General features: G+C 43.7%; 1 protein-coding gene across 1 annotated transcript in view; it reads right to left on the bottom strand.

Annotated features, from left to right (window-relative positions):
• kcnk18 (potassium channel, subfamily K, member 18) overlaps positions 1 to 17,702 on the bottom strand; it is a 39,961-nt gene extending 22,259 nt beyond the window's left edge. Inside the window, exons 1-2 of the mRNA XM_085476786.1 lie at positions 17,412 to 17,702; positions 17,114 to 17,257 (exon numbers count right to left, since the gene is read on the bottom strand). Of these exons, the coding sequence (XP_085332912.1) occupies positions 17,114 to 17,257; positions 17,412 to 17,640 (373 nt within the window). The 5' untranslated portion in view covers positions 17,641 to 17,702. The remainder of the gene's footprint in view (positions 1 to 17,113; positions 17,258 to 17,411) is intronic.
• Positions 17,703 to 20,279: the final 2,577 nt, after the last annotated feature.

Below are 20,279 nucleotides of genomic sequence, written 5' to 3'. Positions count from 1 at the left end.
TCTGGATTCATATATTTCCAAATTCCTTTGGAAAGATAAACCCCCGCGTATTAGCTTAAAAACGCTACAAAGAACCAAGGATAGAGGAGGATTAGATCTGCCTAATTTTCACCAATACTTCTTAGCCAACAGGCTTCAGTTCATCTCAGAATGGTTAAAACATACCTTCTTAGTTGAGCCCTGGCTAGATGTTGAACAGGCACTATGCAAGGATCTAGAGATTTCAGACCTACCATTTATTAGCTCAAACATCAAAAGACATGAATGCTTTAAAAGTATCAACATCAGCTTTTCTCTAACAGCATGGTGGGAGTTTCTAAAAATAACGGAGTCTTCATTAATCCCATGCAAACGTACACCTATCTGGAATAACCCTGACATATTACAAAACAATAATATGATTAATTTCCCAGAATGGAGTTGTAAAGGAATTAAATACTTAGAACATATATTAGAGGGAACAGAATTTATTCCATTTGACAGACTAGTTGAACAATATGGGATCAACAAGACAAGGTTTTTAGAATATCAACAAATTAAATCCATAGTAAAAAAGAAATTTAACCTCAGTCAAGTTGAATTACAAACACCACTAAGTGCGGCACATTTTCTTACTCTTAAATCCCCCAAATTATTATCTAAAATATACAGAACACTTTCTAAATTAGATGAATCAATATCCCTTCCTACTGCAAAGTGGGAAGCAGATTTATCAGTCAACCTAGACCAAAACTTCTGGTCTCAGATTTGCTTAAAAACTTTTAAATTAATTAAAAATCCCAGTCTGCAATTAATACAATACAAAATACTTCATAGAGTGCACTATACAGGTCATCGGATGTTCAAGATGGGCTTTACATCTTCCAACAACTGCTCACACTGTCAAGGCAATACACCAGACAATTACATCCACGCTCTTTGGTTCTGTCCACCAGTGCAAAAGTTTTGGCGCGAGATATGTGAAGACTTATCAAAATGTCTGAAATGTAACATTCCAACCTCCCCCTTAGTGTGTTTGTTGGGCAGCTTAGATAATGTCACTTCAGAAAAGAATATAGCCCATATGATCTTCACTGCCCTATGCATAGCCAAGAAAACAGTCCTCATGAACTGGAAAAATAAAAATAATCTTAATTCTAACCAATATAGAAATTATCTATTAGATTACATTAGTCTTGATACAGCCTCTGCCACCACATCAGATCAATTGCTCTGGGCCCCTTTTATCAGCTCCATCACCTAGTGGGGGTGGGGGGTCATAGTTTGGTCCCGCCTTCACTGTTGTGATTGGTGAGGGGGTAGGGACAGGCTTAGGGCGTCGGGGGGTTCCCCGGAGGCATCTTCCTTGGGGGGCCCAACCCGGGGTAGCGGTCACGTCCGGTTAGGGGCTCTGTTGGCTCTCAGGTGACTGTTTCCTCGCGGCTGCGTGCAGCGGGGCTAGGGGAGGGTCTGTGCTGACGGACGTGGGTTACTGACCTGGCAACCTGGCTGCCCCTGGGTGGGTCCGGGATGGGCGTGAGGTTCTGGGGGTGCTCCGTCTCTGGGCGGGGGCCCGGGCCGGGCCTCGGGGGCTCGGGTCCTGGTTGGTGTGTTGCCGGGGTTGTGGGCGGGTGGGTGCATGGGGGCCCGGCCCTGGAGCAGGGTGCCGCCGGTGCATCGAGCCGCCTGGGGGGCTCTTCAACTGGTGGGGGGGATGGTCACATCTGGCAGGAGCTTTCTTCTCTCAGGAACTCTCTGCAGGAGGGGGAGATACAGGAGAGGTGGAGGAAGATCTCAGCCTGGGCGTTTACCGTCTTATGTAGTCTGGAAGATGTGTGGTTGGTGGGGTGGGTGCAGTTTTCTCTGTGGTGGGGTTGGGTGGACTGTCCAGGGCTCTGTGGAGCCGGGGGGCGCTACTGCACTGGGCCCCGGTCTGATGGGCCTGGGCCCCCCTTCCCTGGCGGGTCGCAGAGGGTGGGAGTGCCTACTGGGGTCAGCGGGGGAGCTGGCCCCAGGGAGGGGTTACCTGCCCCTCCCTTCCTTCCCTCCCCATCTCCAGCTGCCTCCCTCTTCCCGCTCCTCCACAACCACCCACACATGCAGGGCCTTGGAGTGGGGGTATGTCACCAGGGTGCAGAGGAGGCTACCCCCCCCCCTGTCCCCTTCTGGCTGCCTCTGCCTCAATTTTATCCCACAACTTAGACATTCACATTATTCACACTCTCATTACACATACATATAGGATCTTGGGGGTGGGCACAATCACGGAGTCCAAATCACCATCAGGGTGTATACCTCACCCCTGACGTCGTTGCCCACCTCTCAATTTTAAATACACTTAGTCATTGAGGGTTAGCAGGAGGGACTATGCGCTTACCTGCTGCTCCTTGGCAGGTAGCTCCATGCCCTCCTGGGTTTTAATTGCACCTTAGAACACATATGCATCAACACTACAATGAGCGGGTGGAGGGAGGTTTGGAGTCTTCTCCCACCCCCATTCTCTGCGGCCTGCTGGAGCGGGAGGGCTAGTAGGAGGAGTTGGCCGTCCGACTGCGGTCTGGGGTGTGGGGCCTCCCTGCTGCTGCGGAGTCGGGGTGGTCTGCCTCTCCCCACCGCAGGGAAAAGGGTGACACCACCTGGGTCTGGGTGCAATTCCCCCCTCCAGGGGCAAGGGTACCTAGACCCGGTTTGTAGAGTACGCTTGGGGAGTGTGATTGTGTGTACAGCGTCTCTTTATGTCTGTCTCCACGTTGGTTGAGTGTGGAGTGAGTGCATATGAGAGCATGAGGGTGGGAATGGATGTTTGTGTCTGTGTGTGCCTGTATGTCTGTGTCTATATGTCAGGTTGGGTATCAGACGCCACCTCTCTGGGGACACCTCAGGCCCTCCAAGGTTTGGAGGCCTATCTCCACCCACCACCACTTCCCCTGCCGGTGGCGGACTCCCTCAGGTGTCGGTGTGTTGGTGGTTCTTTGTGTCTGGGGGTGGGCGTCCAGGTACACACCGGCTCACTCCTTGGCGGCCGCTTGTCGGGGCCTGGGGCCTGGGGCTCGCTCGGGCCCCTTTGGAGGTGGGGTGCCCCCGGCCTCTCGGCCTAGGGCTCGGTCACTCAGGCGCAGCTGGGGGCCGGCGGAGCTCACGGGCGCGTCACTGCAACTCCCCCTGGCTTCTGCTCCGCGGCTGCTGAGTGAGCCCTCATCTGGGACTCTCCTCAGCTCTTACTGGAACAGTGGCGCGGCTGCCCCTCTGTTGGTCTTCCATGGTCTCTTGTGTTCTGGGGGCCTCTGGATGTCTGGAGTTTTGATCTCCTCCATACCCGCTTCACACCCTGGAGGACGGGGCTGTGGCCCCCCCACACTCCCTAGCAGATCATTACATGGAGAAACCTTTGGAATGCAAGCATGCTGATCCACACAGGTATGCACACATGGGTATTCACAGACGCGGACTAAAGCTTTCTTGGCTGCTGCCTCAAAGCACACTGTGCGCTGTCTATCTTGCGTGCTGCACAATATCGTTTATTACTTAGTAAATACTGATATCTATGACTAGCTAGTTTATTGTGATGGTGCTTTGTTTTCTCTATTATTATGTTGCTCTTTGTTGTTTGCTGTCGCCTCTGTTTGTTTGTTTGTTTGTTTGTTTGTTTTTTCTCCATACAGGTGACCCAGGAGTTTTTTTTTTTTTGGTTTTTTTTTTGTGTCTCTCTTCCCCCCCCTTCTCACCGTCTCTTCTCCCCTTGGGTTTTCTTTCTTTCTCTCCCCCTCTCTCTCTCATTCATTCCCCCTGTCCTATTTATTAAAAAAAAAAAAAAAAAAAAATGACAAAGGATGAACTAAAGCTCTGCCATCACGTAATGTCGCATACTGCTGTTTCTGATGTCATTTAAAAAAAAAAAAAAAAAAAAACCGGGCACTGCTCATCACCTCCCCAATAAGCAAAGTGATGGCACCATCATGCTATGGGAAGGAACTGGGAGACCAACATGTAGCCACACATCTGAAAGCATATTGATTTGCTCTCCTGATATTTAGACTGTAGTATTGATATTTTAACCTTTCTTTGAATGCAGCAGTGTGTAGAGACAACCTTGAGGATAACGTGCTCCAGAGTGATTTGGACCTGGGAGTAAAGTTTCATCTTGCAGTTATTTTAAAGCTACCTAACAACTCCTGTGTTGGCTATCTTGGGTCTGCGTCTTTGCTTAGTGCCATTATTTACTGACAGAACATCAGCAAAAGTTGTAACCATGAATGGCATCAGCAATTTGCCTGTTTAAGAGAGTTTAGAAAGTGTGTGTTTTCCTATGAAGCATCATTTTTGAATAACAATACAAACTAGAAAAAATTTGCGTTTCCTGCGAAAATGCTGTGTGGATGCCGTAACGCTGAAGCTGTCTGCTGAAAATAGCTGAAAAAGATTAAAAGTTGCAAAAAGTGTATGGCGGTAAAGAAACTGAAAATTATGCTGAAAAAAGGTGAAGAAGCAGTAATTTTTGCTGAAAGGTGGTGAAAAGTCAAAAGCTCTACTGAAAAGGGGTAAAGAAGCTAAAATTTGTACTGAAAAGAGGTGAAAAGAAATTGTGCCATGAGCAGGATTCAAACCTGGCCCTACTGGTCTCAAGGTGGCTACTCAACTCACTGAGCCAAAGTCATTATCAAAACCAAAAAGATGGAGAGACTGACAATTGTGCTGAAATGAGCAGAAGATGCTGAGAATTGCGCTGATAAGAGGTGAAAAGACTGAAAATTCTGCTTAAGAGAGGTCAATCAGCAGAATTTCTGCAGAAAAAAGGTAAAGATGCAAAACGTTGTGCTGAAAAGAGGTGAATCAGCAGAATTTCTGCTGAAAATAGTTTTTTTTCTGAAAACAACAAAAAGAAAAGCTGTGAGAGGTAAGTGACGGAAGTGATGTTGTAGGTGACGTCAGACGCCGGAGATTTTGGCGGAGAAAAAGCAAATGGTAGCATAGAGTTTAACAAAGGTTTTCCAAGCTTCAGTATTTCCAAATATACTAATCAATTGTCATATAACTAACAACATCTGTTTTATCATCTCTAACACCCTGGAGGACAACGGGGAGAGTTTAGACGCTCTCCAAGATTACATCGACCGCTGTTTTCAAGATTTAGTAATGCATAAGGCCCAGAGTGCATCTTCCCCGGCCAAAATCGAGACGCCGTCATCGAAGAGAAGTCGCCAGGCAGACTCCCCCGGTACAACATCGCCTGCCGGCAAAGACATCGCAGAAATCCTGGAGTCCATCGACAAGCGATTGTCCAGTTTCGATGCGAGGCTGTCCCTGGTGGAGATTTTACACCGGGAATTTAAATCTCTGAGAGAATCCCTGGAATTCAGCCAGCGGCAGGTGGAAACGCTTGCCGCTGAAAATGCCACGCTACGGGAGTCGGTTAAATCTCTCACCGATAACGTGACCCAGCTAAACATTGAAAATAAAAAAATAAAAGAGTCCGTTATCGATTTACAAGCCCGTAGCATGAGAGATAATCTTGTGTTTTCTGGTATTCCAGAAACTGCCGGAGAGGACGCAGAGGCAATGGTGAAAAGCTTCATTAAAATCCACCTGAAGCTGCCGGAGGACACCGTAAAGAACATCGACTTCGATAGAGTACATCGCTTGGGGGGCGCGCGGTCGCGGACCGCGAGACCACGGCCTATTGTGGCCAAATTCAGTCAATTCAAACAGAAGGAACAGGTGAAGAGTCGCGGCAGAGAGCTGAAAGGAACGGACTTCAGCGTGAACGACCAGTTCCCCAAAGAGATCCTGGAACGACGCAAGGTCCTGTTCCCAGTTCGACGTAGCTTTATCCAGAAAGGCTCCCGTGCTGTCATCGCTGTGGACCGGCTCTACGTGGACGGACAGCTGTACCGCGACCCCGGCACCACACCGTGGTTATACTGACTGCACTCCAGATAAGAACCCGCTACACTCTTTTCTTATTCATTCACACTTTCTCCTTTAAAATGTGTTTAACCTAGTAATATCAGTAGGATGTCATAGCAGATATAACACCGTCACCCTCCGTCATTGCTTTAATTGGAATGTTTCCGTTTCGTTTCCTTTTTTTTGTTGTCGCTCACAGTTCATGTGGTTTCTTTCTTTCTCTTGTCTTTCACTGCTGTGGTCACCTACTTCCCCACTCACCTACAAACAACACCCTCTATTTCTCCATATTTTCACAACACGATCACGCAAACACATCAGCTCAACAGCAGCACATTCACAACAGCCTCACAGCACGCACAGACTTGCAGGACACATAAGCAAGCCACGCTTGTTCATATTAGTGAATATTCACACACATAGTCAGACTTATGGAGTCTCTCACCACACTTCTTTTTCTCTTTCTATTTACAAACAAGGGATGTTTCCATATTCTCTCCACCTGTCTAAACAAAACACCCAGCATACATCATTAAACATACACGCACAATTAAGGGCATGCTGAGGTTTGTCACATGGAATGTAAATGGAGCTGGCACCAGAGGAAAGAGGTTAAAAATATTTAACCAGCTTAAAAAACTACAGGCAGATGTTATTTTATTACAAGAAACTCACAAACCTGTCACAGGTTTAAATGAACTTAAAACACCTGAGTTTCCTAACGTGTTTGCAGCCGGTTATAATTCTAGACAACGGGGAGTAGCAATTTTAATACATAAAAATGTTAATTTTACAGTACTCGATACAGTTATAGATCCAGAGGGTAGATTTCTAATTATTAAACTATCAATATTGAACAAAAAACTATGTATTGTTAGTATATATGGTCCAAATGTTGATGAACCCTCATTCTTCCACGGTTTTTTTAGTGCACTCTCTGAACACCTTGATTGCACACTCATTCTTGGCGGTGACCTCAACCTTGGACTAAATGAAGAAATGGATAGGCTCAACACAACAGGAACTCAGCGTAATTGGCAGTCCACAAATATAATCAAACAGTATATGAACGACTTTGGTCTTTGCGATGCATGGCGCTCTCTTCACCCCACCAGTAAGGAATATACTTTTTTCTCGCATGTTCATCACTCTTACTCTCGTCTGGATTATTTTTTGGTCAGCAGCTCACTGCTGTGTGACATTTCAGACACTGAGATTCATCCTATAGCTGTCAGCGATCATGCTCCTGTATCTTTAACACTAATGCACAAGAATAATACTACGCCAAGTAAAAACTGGAGATTTAATATATCACTACTTAAAGATGAAGACTTTATTAAATACTTTAAAAAGGAATGGACTTCATATTTAGACTTTAATGACACTCCCGGAATATCTGCTTCTGTTCTATGGGAAGCAGGGAAAGCTGTGATGAGAGGTAAAATAATTTCTTTCTCATCACACAAAAAGAAAGAAGAAAACAAAAATATTCAGGAATTAGAAAAAAACATCAAATCACTAGAAGAAGCCTACGCGTCCCACCAAGATCAGGAAACATTGAACAAAATATGCAAAACAAAACTAGAATTAAATGAAACTATTAATAAAAAAACACAATTCCTTATACAAAGACTTCGCTTGCAGAATTTTGAACACAGTAACAAATCAGGTCGATTTCTAGCTAACCAGCTAAAAATAAATAAAGAAAAAACAACTATATGTGCTGCTAAAGATTTATCGGGGAACACAATATATGATCCTGGAAGAATAAACAACATTTTTAGGGATTTCTATGAAACTTTATACTCACCACAAATAAACCCATCTAAAAATGAAATTGATCTGTTTCTTGACAACGTAACTCTTCCAAAATTACTAGACAGTCAAGCAATGGAATTGGATTCGCCACTGACGCCAAGTGAACTCCAGGAAGCCCTGATAAGTATGCCCAATAATAAGGCCCCAGGTCCAGACGGCTTCCCTGCAGAATTCTACAAAGAATTCTGGACAATTTTGGCACCAGTATTCCACAGCATGTTGCAGGAAATCGAGGAAAAGGGCAGACTACCACCAAATATGAATTCTGCCAACATTAGTCTCCTGCTAAAACCAGGCAAAGACCCTTTATTTCCCTCAAGCTATCGTCCAATTTCTCTTTTAAATGTAGACCTTAAAATAATCTGCAAAGCTCTCTCAAAGAGATTAGAGAAAATGACCCCCCTCTTAATTCATCCTGACCAAACTGGTTTCATAAAAGGTCGGCACTCCTCAACAAACACTCGTAGATTACTTAATTTAATAGACTACTCATACGATAAAAACATCGAAGCCATAATATTATCTCTAGATGCAGAAAAAGCATTTGACAGAGTTAATTGGAAATTTTTATTCGCGACTTTACACAAATTTGGTTTTGGAAACTCTTTCATAAACTGGATAAGAATATTATACAATTCCCCAACGGCTCGTATCAGAACAAATGACCAGACATCCTCCAGCTTCTGTCTCCTGAGGGGCACCAGACAGGGATGCCCACTCTCCCCCTCACTTTTTGCAATTTTTATCGAACCTCTAGCAGCAGCATTTAGACAGGCTACAACAATTAAGGGCATAAAATGTAAGAACATAGAACATAAAATCAGTCTCTATGCGGATGATGTGTTGCTTTTTCTGCAAAACACACAAACCAACCTCTCTGAGGTAATTACTTTAATAAACTGGTTTTCAAGAGTTTCAGATTATTCAATTAACTGGCCAAAATCTACAGTTCTCCCCATTAACTGCTCCTTCCATAATTCTTCCTCTGCCCCACTGCAATCCGGAAATATTAAATATTTAGGTATTAATATCTCTCCTAAGCTTTCAGACTTAACTAAACTAAACCACATCCCACTTCTAAAGAAAGTAGAAGGCGATCTGACTAGATGGAAATCTTTACCCATATCACTCATGGGAAGGGTCGCCACTATAAAAATGATGATCTTGCCAAAAATAAATTACTTATTTTTGATGATCCCTAACAAACCATCACAAGATTGGTTCAGATCTCTGGATTCATATATTTCCAAATTCCTTTGGAAAGATAAACCCCCGCGTATTAGCTTAAAAACGCTACAAAGAACCAAGGATAGAGGAGGATTAGATCTGCCTAATTTTCACCAATACTTCTTAGCCAACAGGCTTCAGTTCATCTCAGAATGGTTAAAACATACCTTCTTAGTTGAGCCCTGGCTAGATGTTGAACAGGCACTATGCAAGGATCTAGAGATTTCAGACCTACCATTTATTAGCTCAAACATCAAAAGACATGAATGCTTTAAAAGTATCAACATCAGCTTTTCTCTAACAGCATGGTGGGAGTTTCTAAAAATAACGGAGTCTTCATTAATCCCATGCAAACGTACACCTATCTGGAATAACCCTGACATATTACAAAACAATAATATGATTAATTTCCCAGAATGGAGTTGTAAAGGAATTAAATACTTAGAACATATATTAGAGGGAACAGAATTTATTCCATTTGACAGACTAGTTGAACAATATGGGATCAACAAGACAAGGTTTTTAGAATATCAACAAATTAAATCCATAGTAAAAAAGAAATTTAACCTCAGTCAAGTTGAATTACAAACACCACTAAGTGCGGCACATTTTCTTACTCTTAAATCCCCCAAATTATTATCTAAAATATACAGAACACTTTCTAAATTAGATGAATCAATATCCCTTCCTACTGCAAAGTGGGAAGCAGATTTATCAGTCAACCTAGACCAAAACTTCTGGTCTCAGATTTGCTTAAAAACTTTTAAATTAATTAAAAATCCCAGTCTGCAATTAATACAATACAAAATACTTCATAGAGTGCACTATACAGGTCATCGGATGTTCAAGATGGGCTTTACATCTTCCAACAACTGCTCACACTGTCAAGGCAATACACCAGACAATTACATCCACGCTCTTTGGTTCTGTCCACCAGTGCAAAAGTTTTGGCGCGAGATATGTGAAGACTTATCAAAATTTCTGAAATGTAACATTCCAACCTCCCCCTTAGTGTGTTTGTTGGGCAGCTTAGATAATGTCACTTCAGAAAAGAATATAGCCCATATGATCTTCACTGCCCTATGCATAGCCAAGAAAACAGTCCTCATGAACTGGAAAAATAAAAATAATCTTAATTCTAACCAATATAGAAATTATCTATTAGATTACATTAGTCTTGATACAGCCTCTGCCACCACATCAGATCAATTGCTCTGGGCCCCTTTTATCAGCTCCATCACCTAGTGGGGGTGGGGGGTCATAGTTTGGTCCCGCCTTCACTGTTGTGATTGGTGAGGGGGTAGGGACAGGCTTAGGGCGTCGGGGGGTTCCCCGGAGGCATCTTCCTTGGGGGGCCCAACCCGGGGTAGCGGTCACGTCCGGTTAGGGGCTCTGTTGGCTCTCAGGTGACTGTTTCCTCGCGGCTGCGTGCAGCGGGGCTAGGGGAGGGTCTGTGCTGACGGACGTGGGTTACTGACCTGGCAACCTGGCTGCCCCTGGGTGGGTCCGGGATGGGCATGAGGTTCTGGGGGTGCTCCGTCTCTGGGCGGGGGCCCGGGCCGGGCCTCGGGGGCTCGGGTCCTGGTTGGTGTGTTGCCGGGGTTGTGGGCGGGTGGGTGCATGGGGGCCCGGCCCTGGAGCAGGGTGCCGCCGGTGCATCGAGCCGCCTGGGGGGCTCTTCAACTGGTGGGGGGGATGGTCACATCTGGCAGGAGCTTTCTTCTCTCAGGAACTCTCTGCAGGAGGGGGAGATACAGGAGAGGTGGAGGAAGATCTCAGCCTGGGCGTTTACCGTCTTATGTAGTCTGGAAGATGTGTGGTTGGTGGGGTGGGTGCAGTTTTCTCTGTGGTGGGGTTGGGTGGACTGTCCAGGGCTCTGTGGAGCCGGGGGGCGCTACTGCACTGGGCCCCGGTCTGATGGGCCTGGGCCCCCCTTCCCTGGCGGGTCGCAGAGGGTGGGAGTGCCTACTGGGGTCAGCGGGGGAGCTGGCCCCAGGGAGGGGTTACCTGCCCCTCCCTTCCTTCCCTCCCCATCTCCAGCTGCCTCCCTCTTCCCGCTCCTCCACAACCACCCACACATGCAGGGCCTTGGAGTGGGGGTATGTCACCAGGGTGCAGAGGAGGCTACCCCCCCCCCCTGTCCCCTTCTGGCTGCCTCTGCCTCAATTTTATCCCACAACTTAGACATTCACATTATTCACACTCTCATTACACATACATATAGGATCTTGGGGGTGGGCACAATCACGGAGTCCAAATCACCATCAGGGTGTATACCTCACCCCTGACGTCGTTGCCCACCTCTCAATTTTAAATACACTTAGTCATTGAGGGTTAGCAGGAGGGACTATGCGCTTACCTGCTGCTCCTTGGCAGGTAGCTCCATGCCCTCCTGGGTTTTAATTGCACCTTAGAACACATATGCATCAACACTACAATGAGCGGGTGGAGGGAGGTTTGGAGTCTTCTCCCACCCCCATTCTCTGCGGCCTGCTGGAGCGGGAGGGCTAGTAGGAGGAGTTGGCCGTCCGACTGCGGTCTGGGGTGTGGGGCCTCCCTGCTGCTGCGGAGTCGGGGTGGTCTGCCTCTCCCCACCGCAGGGAAAAGGGTGACACCACCTGGGTCTGGGTGCAATTCCCCCCTCCAGGGGCAAGGGTACCTAGACCCGGTTTGTAGAGTACGCTTGGGGAGTGTGATTGTGTGTACAGCGTCTCTTTATGTCTGTCTCCACGTTGGTTGAGTGTGGAGTGAGTGCATATGAGAGCATGAGGGTGGGAATGGATGTTTGTGTCTGTGTGTGCCTGTATGTCTGTGTCTATATGTCAGGTTGGGTATCAGACGCCACCTCTCTGGGGACACCTCAGGCCCTCCAAGGTTTGGAGGCCTATCTCCACCCACCACCACTTCCCCTGCCGGTGGCGGACTCCCTCAGGTGTCGGTGTGTTGGTGGTTCTTTGTGTCTGGGGGTGGGCGTCCAGGTACACACCGGCTCACTCCTTGGCGGCCGCTTGTCGGGGCCTGGGGCCTGGGGCTCGCTCGGGCCCCTTTGGAGGTGGGGTGCCCCCGGCCTCTCGGCCTAGGGCTCGGTCACTCAGGCGCAGCTGGGGGCCGGCGGAGCTCACGGGCGCGTCACTGCAACTCCCCCTGGCTTCTGCTCCGCGGCTGCTGAGTGAGCCCTCATCTGGGACTCTCCTCAGCTCTTACTGGAACAGTGGCGCGGCTGCCCCTCTGTTGGTCTTCCATGGTCTCTTGTGTTCTGGGGGCCTCTGGATGTCTGGAGTTTTGATCTCCTCCATACCCGCTTCACACCCTGGAGGACGGGGCTGTGGCCCCCCCACACTCCCTAGCAGATCATTACATGGAGAAACCTTTGGAATGCAAGCATGCTGATCCACACAGGTATGCACACATGGGTATTCACAGACGCGGACTAAAGCTTTCTTGGCTGCTGCCTCAAAGCACACTGTGCGCTGTCTATCTTGCGTGCTGCACAATATCGTTTATTACTTAGTAAATACTGATATCTATGACTAGCTAGTTTATTGTGATGGTGCTTTGTTTTCTCTATTATTATGTTGCTCTTTGTTGTTTGCTGTCGCCTCTGTTTGTTTGTTTGTTTGTTTGTTTGTTTTTTCTCCATACAGGTGACCCAGGAGTTTTTTTTTTTTTGGTTTTTTTTTTGTGTCTCTCTTCCCCCCCCTTCTCACCGTCTCTTCTCCCCTTGGGTTTTCTTTCTTTCTCTCCCCCTCTCTCTCTCATTCATTCCCCCTGTCCTATTTATTAAAAAAAAAAAAAAAAAAAAATGACAAAGGATGAACTAAAGCTCTGCCATCACGTAATGTCGCATACTGCTGTTTCTGATGTCATTTAAAAAAAAAAAAAAAAAAAAAAAAAAAAAACCAAAAACCGGGCACTGCTCATCACCTCCCCAATAAGCAAAGTGATGGCACCATCATGCTATGGGAAGGAACTGGGAGACCAACATGTAGCCACACATCTGAAAGCATATTGATTTGCTCTCCTGATATTTAGACTGTAGTATTGATATTTTAACCTTTCTTTGAATGCAGCAGTGTGTAGAGACAACCTTGAGGATAACGTGCTCCAGAGTGATTTGGACCTGGGAGTAAAGTTTCATCTTGCAGTTATTTTAAAGCTACCTAACAACTCCTGTGTTGGCTATCTTGGGTCTGCGTCTTTGCTTAGTGCCATTATTTACTGACAGAACATCAGCAAAAGTTGTAACCATGAATGGCATCAGCAATTTGCCTGTTTAAGAGAGTTTAGAAAGTGTGTGTTTTCCTATGAAGCATCATTTTTGAATAACAATACAAACTAGAAAAAATTTGCGTTTCCTGCGAAAATGCTGTGTGGATGCCGTAACGCTGAAGCTGTCTGCTGAAAATAGCTGAAAAAGATTAAAAGTTGCAAAAAGTGTATGGCGGTAAAGAAACTGAAAATTATGCTGAAAAAAGGTGAAGAAGCAGTAATTTTTGCTGAAAGGTGGTGAAAAGTCAAAAGCTCTACTGAAAAGGGGTAAAGAAGCTAAAATTTGTACTGAAAAGAGGTGAAAAGAAATTGTGCCATGAGCAGGATTCAAACCTGGCCCTACTGGTCTCAAGGTGGCTACTCAACTCACTGAGCCAAAGTCATTATCAAAACCAAAAAGATGGAGAGACTGACAATTGTGCTGAAATGAGCAGAAGATGCTGAGAATTGCGCTGATAAGAGGTGAAAAGACTGAAAATTCTGCTTAAGAGAGGTCAATCAGCAGAATTTCTGCAGAAAAAAGGTAAAGATGCAAAACGTTGTGCTGAAAAGAGGTGAATCAGCAGAATTTCTGCTGAAAATAGTTTTTTTTCTGAAAACAACAAAAAGAAAAGCTGGGATTTGTGCTGAAAAGGGGTGAAAAAACTGAAAATTTTGCTGAAAAGGGGTGAAGAAGCTAAAATATGTGTTGAAAAGACTTAAAATTTTTTAACTGTTAACTGAAAAAATTGTTGCCATAAGCGAGAGTTGAACCCGGGCCTCTCGCTCTGAGAATGGCTGCTCATCTCACTGAGCTAAAAAACAGCTCAACCCGGCAAGCAAAATTAGTGACCACATTGATAATGTGTTCCATTCATTTCAATGGTCAAAAGTCACAGCACACATTAGCAGAAATAGCAGAATTTTTTAAAGTTTGAACATAGTATTTGTACTAAAACATAGTCTTTCTTCTAAATCATAATATTTGAACTAATTGATATTATTTCTGCCAAATCACAGGATTTCTGGTAAATCACAGTGTTTGTGCCAAATCACAGCATTTGTACGAAATCATAGCATTTGCGACAAATCATAGTATTTAGCTAAATCTGTGCTAAAACATAGTATTTCTGCTAAAACTTAGTATTTATACTAAATAATATTTTTTCTGCCAAATGTCCATGTGCTGAAACATAGAAAATTCTGCCAAATCATAATATTTGAACCAAATCATACAATTTGTGCTAAAACATTATTTATGATTTAGCAGAAACACTGGGACTTGGTAGAAATACTATGATTTACATGCAATACATTGACTTAGGAGAAATACTATAATCAAGCAAAAAGTACTACAGCATAGCAGAAATTCTATCATTGAGCAAAATTACTAAGATTTGGCAGAAATACTATGTTTTTTGATTTGATTTGATTTTATATACCTTTATTAGTCCCACAAGGGGAAATTTCATAAGGCTGCCGACCTACTGCACGCAATGGCGGCGCCATCTTACCCTCCGACCATAGATACATTACAGAAAACATCACATGGGGAAGACAGGTCAGAGAGGTATAACAATGGAAAATGCACCACATGAGGAAAGATAAGGAGAAAAAACTCCCCCCAGACTGAGCTCCAACAGGGAGATCAGTTTGAGAACATATCCTATGATTTGGCTCAAATACTATGACTTAGCAGTAATACTATGTTTTGGTACAAATGCTATGCTTTGGCTCAAATACTAGGATTCGGCAGACACTATGATTTAGCAGAAATAATATGATTTGGCAGAAATACTAAACTTTGGCACAAATACTATAATTGAGTACAAGTACTATAAGATAACAGAAATATCATGATTTAGCAGAAATACTATGTTTTTGCAGAAACACTGTAATCTCGCTCAAATACTATGAAATAACAGTAATACTATGATTTGGCAGAAATACTACATTTTAGTACAAATACTATGACAAAGCAGAAGTACTATGATTTAGTAGTAATATAATAACATAACAGTCATACTTCGATTTTGCAGACATGCTGTGTTTTTGCACAAATACTATGATTTGGCACAAATGCTATGATTTAGCAGAAATACTATGATTGGGTACAAATACTGTGATTTGGCAATAATACTGCGTTTTAGCATAACTACTGAGATTTGATTGAAATACTATGATTTAGAGAAATACTATGACTTTGTACAAATACGATGCTTTGGCACAAATACCATGATTTGGTTCGAATACTATGATTTGAAACAAATACTATGATTTGGCAGAAATACTATGCCTTAGTAGTAATACTATAACATAACAGATATTGGTTGTGCAGACATTCTATGTTTTTACACAAATACTATAATATGGCAGAAATACTATGTTTTAGCACAAATACCATGATTTGGTATAAATACTATGATTTGACAAATATACTATATTCAGCACATATACTACAACATAACAGAAATTTTACGACTTAGTACTAATACTATAACATAACAGAAAAATATTATTTGCCACAAGTACTGTGATTTAGTACAAATACTACGAATTGGCAGAATCAGAATCAGAATCAGAAAGGGTTTTATTGCCAAATGTTGAGCAGGTTTACAACATTAGGAAATTGCTGCGGTGCTTCAGTGCAAACATAATGTCATAAATTGCGCTTAAATAGACATGAAAATAAAAATAAGAATAAGAATTAAAAGTGCTACGTAGAAAGATATATACATGAGTGCAGGTGGTGATCAGTGCCAAAACATGGCTATGATTTGGTAAAAATACTATGATTTGGCACATATACTATATTCAGCAGATACACTATGACATAACAGAAATTCTACGACTTAGTAGTAATACTATAACATAACATAACAGAAATATTAAGTGGGCACAAATACTATCATTTGGCAAAAATACCATGATTTGGCACAAATACAATGATATGACAGAAATACTATGATTGGGTACAAATACTATGTATTTGTATACTATGAAAGTATGAGGAGGTCGTTAAGTTTCAAAGACAAGCAAGTTTTAGCAGAATTGTGGAAGTTTTCCATTCATTTCAATGGGACAAAAAAAGGAAAAAAGTGTAATATTTTAAAAAGTATAATAGTAATAAACACCAAAAGTCATAGCACCCATCTCCAGAAAAACCAGAACAGTTTAGAGTTTGAACGGTGAAAATCGGCTGAAAACTGAGGAAGTAGCTAAGTGCCAAAAAACGTACGGAAGCAACTAGATTATAGTGGAATAAAGAATAAAGAGAAACAGGAACTCAATAGTGTGGATGCCTGTGAGGCATCCACACAACTAGATGTGAAGTGGTGCTTTTTTCAAAATAAGCTATCACCCAGTACATAGCACAAGCTAAACTTCCTCACAGACACTTTAAACAGTCAGTCAGTCCCCTTTTTAGGAGACGAATCACCTAAATGTCTGAATGCAAAGCCACATTTGGAGTATTACAACCTGCGCCCTCACAGTCAGGCAATAATTTCACAGTCCTGCCTTTGATACAACAGGACACTTGATTGTCTGTGTAAATATGACTTTTTGCCCAGCTAAATAATCCACAGTTATATATGTTGCTGTGGTTTACTGTATATCTTGACGGCTCTGTCTTATGAAACCTCATATTTGAAAAACTTACATACATTTGAACGGTTTCATATTGAAGGCTACACCCAATATGAAAATATTGGGTGTAGCCTCAGATATTTTTGTTGGTTTTGTGCCACTTCAGTTGAGTTTTAGCTGATTATTCTTCTGGTAGTAGCAAGACTGACATATGTTAGAGTTTTACTCTTTGACAAGAAGACGGAATACTTTATATCTTTGACCCACTCTCTTCTTCGGATTTGCATAAAACTTAAATAAAAAAGCACATAATCGTTTAGTGATTAGTACGGCATCATAACGGACTTACCAACAGTTGTGAAAACAGTGCAACAGAAGAACATAGAGCCGAAAAAATCCCATCTATCAGGTCTCTGGAACCATATGGGCTGGAACTCGTTCTGCATTTTCTCCGTCACTCCCTCCACTATTTGTTCAGTGGCGGTGCTATTAGCTGAGAAAGAGAGACGAGAAAATCCCAGTGCAGAGCAAATCAGTGATGCTACTGATACAATGATAATATAAAGTCTGTTTAATTACCAAACCCATAATTAAGTTCATCAAAGACACGTTTGATCTGCTACAAACAGAGTTTTGTGAGCGCTCACCGGTGAGGTTTTGTACGGTCTCTACCATTTGGCACAGAAACTTGTGGTACTCCTCCTGGACAGCGGACGGTGTGTTTCCCTCGATGTGTTGGAAAATAAGCGCACCCAGCGCTGCGTATGCCACCAAAGAGGAGCACAGCAAAAGGTGCGGAACGAACCTCCAAAAGCGCGCCGCGCACTTCTTGGACTCATTCTTTACACTTATTGTTCTCTTCGCTTTCACTGACATCTTCGTCCCCGCAGCGCCTGCAGTCCGTGAGGAGAGCGCCTGTAGTTCCGTTAACTGCTGACTGCGTCGGTCTGTCTCTCTTCTGCCAAGTGCAGAGAACCGCGAGTCCGTCGCGGGGCCGCGCACAGCCAAAGCGGAAATGATTTGACTTTAATTAGTGCACGTGGTTAAAAATAAATAAATAAAAAGTTACGCCCTTGATGATCTTCAGTTGAACTTTTCCGAACAAGTTTCTGTTCCTGATCAGAGATCAAATTCACTCCCAAAAACACACCCAGCAGCCCAGACAGGGTGGCCCACATATTAACCCGCATCTCTACATAAAATCACATTTACACAGTTCTTTCATCTTTAACTTGTATTTTATTTTGAATATCTTTACAAATAAACCTTTACAAGAGCCATTCTTCCACTTTCTTCAGGACCCTATCCCGGTGGGTACAATCTAGACAGATCACCTGTCACAGGACACAGAGAGACAGACAACCATCCTCTCATATTCATACCTGTACAATCACAAATTACTGCATATCTTTGGCCTGTGGGAGAAGGGCATCAGAAAGGCAAGAGGTGGCTCCCAGGAGCAGAGTCATAACACTGAGGTTCAAACAAAAACTATTAGATTTACTGGGCAAACTGTAACAAAATGATGAGACTCGATGGGTGTGGATTTACATGACATGTCTGAAAGAGGAAGGACATCAGATTTGACTACACAAAGTAGCTGAAATTGAAACCAACTAAAAAACCAAATGTGCAAACATGGGGCGCGAGGTGGGGTGGGGGGCAAACTGGAATGTGAGATGACTGTGGAGAGCAGGTGAGCGGGGAGCAGAGAGCTGCCACGTGACGCTCTTCTGAGAATCTGACTCTGCGGCTGCCTGTGCTCTCACCGGCGGTGCATCCAGCATAGTGGACAAAACCTCTTGGTCTTCTGCTTTCTGAGTGGCTGTCCTCCACTCCTGTTCCCTCCACCCGCTTCACCTACAAGTGTGAGTTCTGCAACACATTCACCACACAACAACGTCAAAGCGCACATATTCCTGAGTTTATGACTTGAGAAGGCACAGATGGTCTAATCACACCTGTGGTTGTGAGCTGTAAATAAATCAATGAGTGCATTTTAAATTACAGTTTGCAGCTTAAGTATATTTGTGAAAGTATCCTTAGAAATTAGATACTTACAGAAAACTTACAAATTTGTCAAGGAATCAAATAATTATATTCTGCACTGTAAGTTATTGTGACAGATCTCTTTTTTAAACTTAGCCGTTCGGGGGTGTCTGTAGCTTGGGAGGCAGAGCAGGTCATCTACTGATGGTTGATGGTTCGATCCCTGGCTGCTCTAGTCCAAATATCCTTGGGAAAGATAATGGCACCCGTCCATGAGTGTGAATGCTTGGTAGAAAGCACTTACAGCAACCGAACACTTGAGGATAGAAAGCAGCGCTGGCACAGACGGTGGGTGAAGGTGAACACAAACGTCTCCTCAGGTAAAAGCTCTAAAATTTACTGCGTAAGTTAAGTTGCGTCAAGTTACGTACCCACCACTGTTTGAATGAAACAGTGTGCGTTTCATACATGCAACACTCACCCTTACTTATGCTGAAATAGGCCAATGCTGCTGACGGCTTCCCATGATGCACTTTGTGTTTTTAATACATTCCTCTCTTTTCACTCTCCGTGTATTTATACACACCTTTTCATTTAGTTACTATTAATCTGTACCACAGCAGAGCGCCGTCTTTGTCCCGTCTCCTCCCTCGGCTGCTCCGCCCTGAGCCAGGTTCTGCTGCTGGGTTCTGCTGCTGGGTTCTGCTGCTGGGTTCTTGTGGTGTGCTGTTCCTACTTGTTGTCCCTGGTTGTTCACTGATTGCTGAGGTTTTCTTTGAGTTCTTGGAGGATCTTTACCCTACAATATATCACTCTTTGTTATGATTTGATGCTATAAAAATAAAATGTAATTGAGCAGCTATGGTGGAGTGGGATTTTGTTTTAGCAACAAACTCAATGGGCACATTTTCAGAAACTGTACTATGTTGTCTGTCCTTCATTTTGGCGGTTCTGTTTCCTGTTTTGAGCGTATCCACCCCCGAGTGTCCCAGACCGGAGAAAATGTGATAAAAAGTGAAAATGAACGTATTACCCTGAACATCTTGCCCTGTGAGGGTCTTTGGTGGATGTTAAGTAAAAGCACTGTCCTTTGCAGGTGATCACTGATTAGAGCGACTGCACCTATGTTGATGTCGACACTATTCATGTTCCCATTTCAGGAATCAAGACATTTATTGTGTTTCCAAGTGTTGAAGTAGTGTGAGAAGGAACAATATAACGTAGTGGGGGTCCCTGTGAGGCAGTATTATAACAAGCTGAAGAAGTAGCAACTGAAACAGTGATAAAATGTAAAATACAAGAATGTGTCTGAGATAATTAAGAAATAACACATTTTTAAGGTGAAGGGCCTTGATACGTATGAGGATGAATATAAACTCATGTTAAAGGTTCGAAGCACAAACATCAGATGTGAGGTTTGGATGTTTGGTCTCCTTCCTCCGTGGAGCTCAGCTCCCCCTTTGTACTGCGTTGTTGTATTATTAACGTCACTGTAAATAACCACACTGAACTTTGAGTCCAACCTG

This window comes from Copadichromis virginalis, linkage group LG13 (assembly GCF_057382275.1).
Source record: "Copadichromis virginalis isolate Kocher_CV1m ecotype Utaka linkage group LG13, C_Virginalis_male_GT1.1, whole genome shotgun sequence".
In the NCBI taxonomy this organism is placed as follows: Eukaryota; Metazoa; Chordata; class Actinopteri; order Cichliformes; family Cichlidae; genus Copadichromis; species Copadichromis virginalis.
The sequence above is the reverse complement of the archived record's forward strand: the minus strand, read 5'-3'. Positions and strand labels throughout refer to the sequence as shown.